This window comes from Otolemur garnettii, unplaced genomic scaffold (assembly GCF_000181295.1).
Source record: "Otolemur garnettii isolate 467f Iridium unplaced genomic scaffold, OtoGar3 scaffold00127, whole genome shotgun sequence".
Lineage (NCBI taxonomy): Eukaryota > Metazoa > Chordata > Mammalia > Primates > Galagidae > Otolemur > Otolemur garnettii.
The window spans coordinates 670,637-680,769 of NW_003852522.1; the positions used below are offsets into that span (position 1 = coordinate 670,637).

Consider the following 10,133-nt stretch of genomic DNA (forward strand, 5'->3'; position numbering starts at 1 on the left):
AAAAAAAAAAAAAAAAAAAAAAAAAATCAATCAATAAACTCCATCAAAAGGATTATGTCATGCCTTACCCCAAGAATTTGAGATTAGTCTCGGGAGTCTTCTCCAGGTACTTTTCTTTGAAAGGGGACAGGGCTCCTTAAAAGTTAGGACAAGTGGAGATTAATTTTCAGTAAAAATATGGAAACACAGCGGCTCCTGTGGGTCAGTGGGTAGAGCGCTGGTCCCATATACTGAGGGTAGTGTGTGTGAACCCAGCCCCTGCCAAACTGGAACAACAAAAAATGGAAATACCAAGTTGCTAGGAAGAGCATCACCTTTTTAGAAAGACTAATTTTGAACAAAAAGTATTGTTACCAATTATCTTGTCCTGTTGACTGCCTCCGACTCCACACTTCCAATAACTTTTATAGGAGAAGGGCCTGAGTCCAGAAGAATCATTTGACTATGGTAGGCAACACTGGCTTGGTTTGTTTGTCCTTGAAACAATCAACTGTTTTCTAGTTGTATACTCTTAAGGTAAATTATTAACTCTTCTGGTCCTCAGTTTTCTCTCATTTAATCTTGGGGCAGCAATCCTTGGTAATCATTTTAATCTCATGTTACTGTTCTATGGATCCTGTAAAATAATACATGTTGAACATCAAACGCACAGTAATTGCTCAACTATGTTAGTGTCTACTGTTATTATGATGATTGTCACTTCCTGCTCAACCCTCAGAATTACACTGTTGGCTTTTATTTTTATCATTTTGAATCCATTGAGAGCCCATGACTTTTAAAAAGTTGACTCACATGTTGGGTGGTGTGGGTTGATGATAGGGATTCAGGAAAACAGATACCAGGACTCGAATTTGTAGTGGGAAAGTGTCACTCCTCTTGATGCTAAATGGCTTTTCTCTGGCTTTAGGAGAGTAGCCAGAAAGAAAAATCCTGCTTGGACCCAGTCCCAGATTCAGTCCCAAGTCTTCCAGGAGGCAGCTGGATGAGTTGAGGTATAATATCATGGGAGAGGTAGGAATTTGAGAAGGGTATCTTCTGAGCTGAGGTCCTTGTCTTCCTCTTCTGTCACATGCGTAAGCATCTTGGGGCAGGATATGTCCAGGTAGATCCTCTTGAGGATACTGTCTTCAGATAGCAACTACACAGTGCAGTCTTCTTTGGGTAGAGAAACTTTCTCCTACATGTTCTGGACAGTAAGCAATGGCCTCCCCTATAGCACAGCCTGCAGCTGGGAAGAGGCAGTTACTCTCTCACAAGACCTCACCAATTGATAGATTGCAGCTGGTCTTTGATGCTCACTAGTAGTGTGTTCCTAATACATTTATATTCACTGGACAATAAGAGTTGAGCCCCACTGTGTGCTCTTCAGTTTTCTAGGAGCTGTGATGGGGAGCTTTGGCAGTTTCTGAGCAGAGGTTATGACAAGATAGGATCTATGTTTTCAAAGGATCTTATAGACTATAGAGGTAAGAGTGAAGCTGAAGCTTCTTGGGTCTAGACCAGCAGTTCTCAACCTGTGGGTTGTGACCCATTTGGGGTCCCCTAAATACATCCTGCATATCAGATATTTACATTACAATTCATAACTGCAAAATTACAGTTATTTGAAGAAGAACTGTATTAAGGGGTCACAGCATTAGGAAGGTTGAGAACACTGGTCTAGACAAAAGCTGACAGCAGCTCTGACCAGCGCAATGTTGATGAATATAGAGAGAAGTGCCTAGCCAGGTGCAGTGGCTCATGCAAGTAATTCTAGCACTCTGGGAGGCTGAGGCGGGTGGATTGCCTGAGCTCAGGAGTTCAAGACCAGCCTGAGCCAGAGCGAGACCTTGTCTCTTAACAAAAAAAAAAAAAAAAATAGCCATATTAAAAAAATAAAATAAATAGAGAGAAATGCCCAGCCTTAGGAGTAATTTTAGAGGAATAATTGACCAGTCTTATAAACAAATTGGATCTAAAAGACATTTAATTTTCCCATTCTTTGGCAAGTTTATTATTGAAACCATTCTACAGATGAGGAAAGTGAGTTTTCTTTCCATTTTCTTGGGAGGGCTTCACCTGGGATATAAACCATTTAGTTATAGAACTTGGTATCTAAAACAGGGGTTGGCAAACTGTGGCCTGCCACCTGTTTTTGCATGTAAGCTAAAAATCACTTTTAAATGATTGGGAAAAAAAATCAAAGGAATATTTTATGACTAATATTTCATGCTGCAAAAATTATATGAAATTCAAATCTCAGTATCTAGAAATAAAGTATTATTGGCACAGAGCCTTTTGTTTTGTTTACCTCTTATCTATGGCCTATCTTTCTTTTTTTTGAGATACAGTTTCACTATGTCACCCTTGGTAGAGTAATGTGGTGTCACAGCTCACAGCAACCTCAAACTCTTCGTGGCGTCATAGCTCACAGCAACCTTAAACTCTTGGGCTCAAGTGATTTTCTTGCCTCAGCCTCCCAAGTAGCTGGGACTACAGGTGCCCACCACAATGCCTAGCTATACCTTATGCTATATAGATATATGTGATTTCGTGCTCTCTAGGGATACACCAGCCCAACTGCTTAAAGTCATCCACAAATGGAATAAAGGAGTTCCCTGGTCAAATAATTATGGGAGACAGATCGACAATAACAGTGCTGAAAAGGCCTTCTGTAGAGAAATTGGTTTAACTGTTCATCAATATCCACCCTTTTGAGCTTAGGCTTTCAGGAACTCATCATTGCCTCCTCCCCTTCCCCCTGAGTGGAATGGATAAGGCCTGCACGCTTTGCATCCCCAGGAGGAGAAAGAGCCAGGGAGTGAGGAGCCTTTAAAACCTTATGGAAGTATGTACGAAAAGCTACCTCTCAGGGCTGAGAAAGCCAAGGCTGGGGTTTCTCAGAGAGTGCCCTCAGGACCACCTGCCTCAGAATTATCTAGAGAGCTAGCTAAAACAGACTCTGGGATCATCTCAGACTCTCTGGGCAGTGCAGTCCAGGAATCTGCATCTTAACCAGCTCCCCAAATGCTGGTAATGCTGATGAATGCTACAGGTGGATTTCTTGGTGCCTCCTTCCAAGAGTTTAAGGACCCTGTTTGTCTCTTTCTGTTTTTATCCCCACCTAGCATGGATGTTTGTTGAATGAATAATAAACAGTACCTGCCACTTGTGAGTGCTTCTCAGGTGCTGAGTCAATCACTGATCTTTACAGCAACTCCATGAATTGGTTGGTGGTTCTCATCATTCCTAGGTGAACAGTGGGCAAACTGCAGCCTAGAGGAAGCTGGGAAACATGTTGTTGAGTTAAGACATAGTGCAAGGGTTCATGTCAGGCAGGTCTGACAACAGGCAGACAAACACTGATTGGCTATAGCGACTCAAGTATCCGAGCTGAGCCAGATTTGGACCTGTTAGTGTGAGGAGCCCCAGGGAACTCTTTTATGGTGGCATAAAGGAATTTGAAGAGGGCAGGGGCTGGAGGAAGATATCCTCTCCCTGTATAAGGCAGGGAGCAGGCCTCTTTTTCTCTAGGTGGGCAAATTTCCCTGCTCTCTGAACACTGAGGCAGGTCATTTGGAAACTCCAAAGGTCTTTCCATCCTCCCTGCCCAATGACCCAACCTTGGCAGGCCCATACTAGCAAGCAGAGTCCTGCAGCCTGTCCCCAGCCTGCCCCAAGGCCAGAGAGCACACCCAAGTGGCATGGCAGGCAGAAGCCAATGTTCTTTGTTTTTGGCAGTCCAGAGCTCTCACTATCGGATGGAAGGCAGGGAGGCAGGGCCAGGAGGCTTTTTCGTCTTTCCTGGAACCTTATTAAAGGGCCCTGGGCAGTGATGGGAGCCAGAGCCATTTCCTGAGTGCTTATGACATGCCAAATGCCTGGCAAGGTGTTGCCCACACAATTAGATTGAACTCCAGCCAGCCCTGCTTGGTCTGGCTTGCTATCTTCCCATTTCACAGTTGGGGCAGTGGAGGTCCTCCCTAAAAGTCATGCTGCTAGGAGATAGCCAAGTTTAGGTCACACATCTAGCCCTGTCCAGGGCTTATCTCTCACCTGCCTTCCCCTTTCTGACTCAGGCACCTCTTAAGTTTGGTATCAAAGGGCAGAACTGGGACCTCAGGGAAACAGATACAAGGAGATGTGAAGAATGTGCCTGGCTTGCCCTGGGCTGCTCAGGCCAGCTCCTGGCTCCCCAATCACCAGTTATACTGCCCTAATAGGAGCCTTGGGCCTGTGGCATAACCTCTGCAGGTGGTGCTCAAGTCTCTCATCAGAGAAACAGGGAAGATGCTGTTTACTGATTGTGAACAGCAGATGAGCTCTGTGACTGGGGGTTAAGATTGCATATATGGGGGCCAGAGAGACCTGGGTTCAAATCCTCCCCTTACCAGTTGCTGTATTCTTCAGCTCATTTGTAAAATGGGTGTGATAGCTCTTCCCGAACAGGGGTGTTGGAAGGATGTAGTCAGTAAAGCAGCAGTTGTTTTTCTACTCCTTTTCTTGAAACCTGCCCTCTGGATCGCCCTATTGCAAAGGGCCATCTGGGTGCATCACACAGTGGTCAAGGGCTAGTGCAGAAGAGCCTCCAGTTCAGTGCCAGCCAGGGTACAGTGTTGCCCAGGGTCATGACCAACCATAGGTGGGGCTCTCAAATGCAAACACCTCCAGACACCAGGCAGGAGCCATGGCAGTGCAAGGAGTTGAAGCTTCTCTTTACTACTCATTTGTTCCACTATCTCCAGAACCTAGGGATGAGGCTTCTTAGTGCAGGGGCCCCAAAACCATCTGCCCAGCCTAGCACCTGGGAGAGGGACCATGGCATTTTAGTTGCCAGAAAAGCTGCTTCTACTGCCTTGCTAGGCTGGCCCCAATCTGAGGTCAGCAGTGGCTTGACCCTGGCCTCAGGATGGCATTGCCTCCGGTGCCGAGACACATAACATTACATCCGGTGTCAAGACACATAACCACCCTGTGCAGAGGGCCTGAAGGCTGCTGTGGCCACAACCAGCTCAGGGCTGCTTTTTAGCCTCATATATCTTTCCATGTCCGGCACCCTCTGGGAAATGATACTCAGTTGAGACTCCCAAGTCCAGATGGAAAGCATATAGGAACCTGGCATGGGCTTACTGAGAGACAGCTTTCCTCATGACTTTGCTTTCTGACAATAGTCAAGGCCACAGAATGCCCAGGGTTCAAACTCAACCCTTACTCAAGCCACTTACTTCCCTGCTGTGTGACTTTGTACATGTGCCTTCACCTCTCCCAGCCTCATCTAGAAGACTAAACCCAAAGCCGGATGTAGTCGTCGTAAAGTTTTAAACGAAGTTACTTACGTAGGGAAGCACTTAGCACAGTGCTCAGCCTACAGGAGTACTCAGGAGATGTCCACTGTTGTCCTCAGTGGAGCAGAAGGAGCAAGGGGAGAGGCTGCCCTTAGCATTTGGGAGCCCAACCCAGTGAGAACTGCACCATTCATCTCCAGGTTAGAGCATCATCAGAGCCACCAGACAGGCCCAAGTCCTCCTAGGCATGGAGAAATGTGACCCTACAGAATGTGGGGTCTCTGGGTACCAGGGACTGGGTAGGAAGAAGGTAGGAGTCCCAGCCCGGGGTGAACAGAGGCAAAGAGCTGGGATCCAGCCTCGATCTATATCCTCTCACCCTGCAGGGATGGGTTAGATATATCTGGCCATAAGCCTTGGGATTTAATTAAGTTACTGATGAACCCAAATGCATCTCCAGGGAGCCAGGAGCTGTCCCTGCTTTCTTCTGCCTGTAGATTAATTCTTGTTTTTCCTTCTTTTTTTTCCTTTCCCCCCTCCCATTCTTTCTTCTCAAGGAAGAGGGAAAAAAAGCCTTATTTATTATAATTTTCCCCACCGTTGGCATGGCAACACAGGCATATACTGAGCTACAGGCGGCCCCGCAACCATCCCAGACGCCGCAGGCCCCGCAACAGGCCCAGCCCCAGCCGCCACCCCCAGCAGCACCGCAGCCCCCCCAGCCTCCCACCACCGCTGCCACTCCCCAGCCCCAGTATGTCACTGAGCTACAGAGCCCCCAGCCCCAGGCACAGCCACCGGGCAGCCAGAAGCAGTACGTGACGGAGCTCCCAGCCGCACCGGCACCCTCCCAGCCAGCTGGCGCACCCACCCCGACCCCTGCCTCCCAGCAGTACATTGTGGTCACCGTCTCTGGTAAGTGCTTTGTGCTCCAAGCCAGGGATTCTCTGAATAACTCCAAGGAGCCTGTGGGAGATCAGTATCCAGGGTGGGAGATGGATACCCCTTTCCACCAGGGCAGCTCTTTGAGCTGTTCTTATGTCCATCCCCAAGTAAGATGTCACTGGACGGAGGATTGAGCAGTGGAATCAAAGTTTTCAGACACCTGTGGCAGGCAGAGTGTGAGCTCCAGGTTCCTGCTTTGGTTACCCCATCTGTGAAGGGATGGTCACAGCTTCTTGCTCTCAGGGGACATGTGAGAGGTGCTCACAGCTGGGCTAAAGTACCTAGAGTGGTTACTTTAGGGAAGTCAGCTAGGGACCTGGAGGTGACAACTCCCCTTCTGAGAGGAACTATCCTGTTGTTTCTGGCAGGATCCAGGGGCCAAGATGTTTGTGAGTGCGGTGCCCCTTTTTGCCTTGGAGAAAATGACCAGGTGCTTGGGTCATGGCGCTCCCAGGGATTTGTCTCCCCCATGCCCTGGTTCTTTCCATGACATGAGTGGGCTGAGGGACAGGGACCAGAGAGTTGGGACAAGTAGTGACTCCTCCAAGGGACAAGGGAGAGGGACTAGGCTCAGAACTGGGGATGGGCACTGTTAGTGGGGATTGTTTTCTTTTGTGCTTTAGCTTTTTATTTTTGTTTTCCTTTCTCATGACAAGCTGAGGCACACAGGACTTGGCTTCAGAACAGGTCATCTTAGACAAACCTGTCACCCCTTGAGCATTTCCCACAGTAAATATAGCAGCACTTTTCTGTAATGCCTGGAATGTTCTGGCTTGTTTGAGGGCTATCTGAGGGCCATCTTGTCTGACTTAGTACTTCAATGAGAATGGTGGTACAGCCTGGGTGTCAGGCTGGATTGCCCTGTGAAGCAGAGAGGACCTAAGCCCACGTCAGTGCTGGCCCTGGTCTTCCCCAAAGTGGAAAAGGAAGTGTCTGGATCATCAGGGCATCCTGAGAGGAATGGAAAGGGCAGGTCATGACATGGTTGGGGACCACAGGACCATAGAGAGTTATCAAAATACGTGGCAGCTGGCCAGTCACAGTGGCTCACACCTGTAATCCTAGCACTCTGGGAGGCAAAGGCCAGAAGATCCCTTGAGCTCAGGAGTTCAAGACCAACCTGCGTAAGAGTGAGACTCCATCTCTACTAAAAATAGAAAAATTGGGCTTGGCGCCTATAGCTCAGCTATTATGGTGCTGGCCACATACACCGGGTCTGGTGGGTTTGAACCTAGCCCAGGCCTTGCCAAACAACAATGACAAATACAACAAAAATATAGCTGGGTGTTGTGGCAGGTACCTGTAGTCCCAGCTACTTGGGAGGCTGAGGCAAGAGAATCGCTTAAGCCCAAGAGTTTGAGGTTGCTGTGAGCTGTGACACCACAACACTCTACCGAGGGTGACAAAGTAAGACTCTGTCTCAAAAAAAAAAAAATGTGGCAATTGATGTTGGCCTGTGAAGTAGAAGGGGTTGGAGCTCTGGGCAGTGTCACAGAGGCTTCTTACAGTGTCTATATGGGAGGGCCAAGGTCCCCAGGGAAGATGAGGGGATAGGGACATGCAGGGGATCAGGGGCAGTGACTCTTATCATATGGTTGGTGTGGCGGGATGTCTATGTGGACCCAGCCCTGCCTTGGTAGAGGTTATGGCCAGGGTCATCATATTGAAATCTCTGATAGGTTCTCAGTAATGCCCAGTAGCCCTGTGATGTTTTCTTGCCAGTGCTCCCTTGTACCCAAGAATCCCACTCCCCACATGCCCATCTTTCACTGCTGCCTCCCTGTCTCACACTGCACTCCTAGTCCCTAACCCTATAGTTGACTATACTGGGGATAGGGTACCATCAGATGACCACAAGAACCCCTTCTGCCCATCTCCTAGGGTCTGTCTGTACCCACTAGCTATGCCTTCTCACTACTTCTTAGGGATGAAGGGACCCCACACCTGTCTCAGGCCATGTGGCTGTATCCCAGGCTATTCCCTCTAGGACTGGCTCCTGTGATTGTTCCTATTGGCTTGGTCCCTCTCTCACACATCTTTTCCATCTGCCCGTAAAGGCAGAACAGCCTCCATTTTAACCTGGAGCCTCCTGCTCGCACACTCTGCAGCTTGTCCCTTTTCTCCCAAAGATGCCTTCCTGTGAGGCCTGTAGGAGCCTGGGCTGCCCAGGTGTGTACCCACTTCCCTGTGGCCCCTTCTCAGTTCCCTCTGCTGTTTCCTTCTCATCTCCCTGATCTCATTAGCAACGGAAGGTGAGTCCTAGGCTCACCATTAGTGGCAAGTAACTCCCTCTTCATCATGTTATTTTCCCATGTCACAATTCTCGATGTCCACACTGAAGTCTTTACTCTGGGCCTTAGCCCTGACCCCTAGGACCCCGTGTATAGCTACTATTGACTCATCTACTCAGGGGCAAACAGGTTTGTTGAGTGAGCACAGCCACATTGTATTCTGGAGGTTTTCTCCTCTTTTTATCTTTATTCCTTTGAGAACTTCCTTGTCCTCTCAGGCCCAGGGTCAGCTGTGATTCCTGTCCTATTCATCCTTGAGCAAGATCTCTTGGCTCTACCTCCTAAACCCATCCAGAACCACCTGCCTCTTTCACTTCTATGGCCCCTACCCTGGTTCATCCTCTGCCCTCAAAGTCTGTCCTGCCCCAGCAGCCAGAGGGAGCCTGTTCACAACTATCAGTTTGAACCCCTCATGTCCTAGCTCATGCCACATAATTCCAAGGCAGGTAGTCCCTGGGACACTCTTTGGGAATCTCTGGCTGAGGCTTTCTCAGCCCTAGGAGCACTAGCCCATTGCTGCCCCTCACTGGATCAAACAAAAGGCTTTAAAAGCTCCACATGTCCTATGCCTCTGCTAACAAATGCTAAGCCCCCCAACTCTGACCTGCCAGTCACCCAGCCCCATCTGCCTCTCCCACCCCTTCACATGCTTACTGCAGCCCTTCCAGCCTTCTTTCAGCTCCACAAACTTGCCAGGCTCTGTCCTACTTCCTGGCCTATGCACTTCACTTGTAGTGCATATAACTCTCCCATCTCAGACCTTCTGCCAGCTTGTCCCTCATTTCCTTCAGGTGTCTGCTCAGATGCCACCTTGCTGACTTGCATACCTCCCTACCTCCCCCCACTGCCACTGTTCACTCTCTGCTTTCTTATTTTGCTGCCTTCTTCTTCAAATTCTTGTTTTTTCTTTTGAGACTATTGCCCCAGGCTAGAGTCCTGTGGCATCAGCCTAACCTCCAACTTCTGGGATCAAGCAATTCTGCCTCAACCTCTCAAGTACCTGGGACTACAGGCACCCACCACAGTTTTGCCCAGCTAACTTTTCTATGTGGTTAGTAGAATTGGGAGTCTCACTCTTACTCAGACTGGTCATGAACTCCTGAGCACAAGCATTCCTCTCGCATTGGCCTCCTAGAGTGTTAGGATTACAGGCCTGAGTCACTGTGCCTAGACTACCTTATAGTTTTTCTTCTTTTTTTTTCTGTTGTTTTCTTTCTTTTATTTATTACCACCATAAAAGGAAGAAAAGATACCTTATTCTTCTGAATGCTTATCACCCCTTGAAGTTAATAATGATGATGATGGTGGCTCAGCACCCAAAGCACAGTGGTTACAGTGCCAGCCACATATACAGAGGCTGGCGGGTTCGAGCCCAGCCCAGGCCAGCTAAAACAATAATGACAACTGCAATAAAAAATAGCTAGGCGGGGCGGCACCTGTGGCTCAGTGAGTAGGTGGGTTCAAACCTGGCCCCAGCCAAACCGCAACAAAAAAATTGCTGGGCATTGTGGCAAGCGCCTGTAGTCCCAGCTACTCGGGAGGCTGAGGCAAGAGAATTACTAAGCCCAAGAGCTGGAGGTTGCTGTGAGCAGTGTGATGCTGCCACGGCCCTCTACAGAGGGCAAGAAAGTAA

The 10,133-nt window shown here is 48.5% G+C and overlaps 1 protein-coding gene across 2 annotated transcripts in view; it reads left to right on the forward strand.

The window, feature by feature from the left end:
- The window catches only part of RFX1 (regulatory factor X1), a 35,723-nt gene that overhangs the window by 1,677 nt on the left and 23,913 nt on the right, over window positions 1-10,133 (forward strand). Inside the window, exon 2 of one of the 2 annotated variants that reach the window (XM_023518047.1) lies at window positions 5,822-6,179. In XM_023518047.1, the coding sequence (XP_023373815.1) occupies window positions 5,870-6,179 (310 nt within the window). In that variant the 5' untranslated portion in view covers window positions 5,822-5,869. Of the gene's footprint in view, window positions 1-5,821; window positions 6,180-10,133 lie in introns of those variants that run through there. The other variant, XM_003797898.3, reaches the window with a different exon arrangement.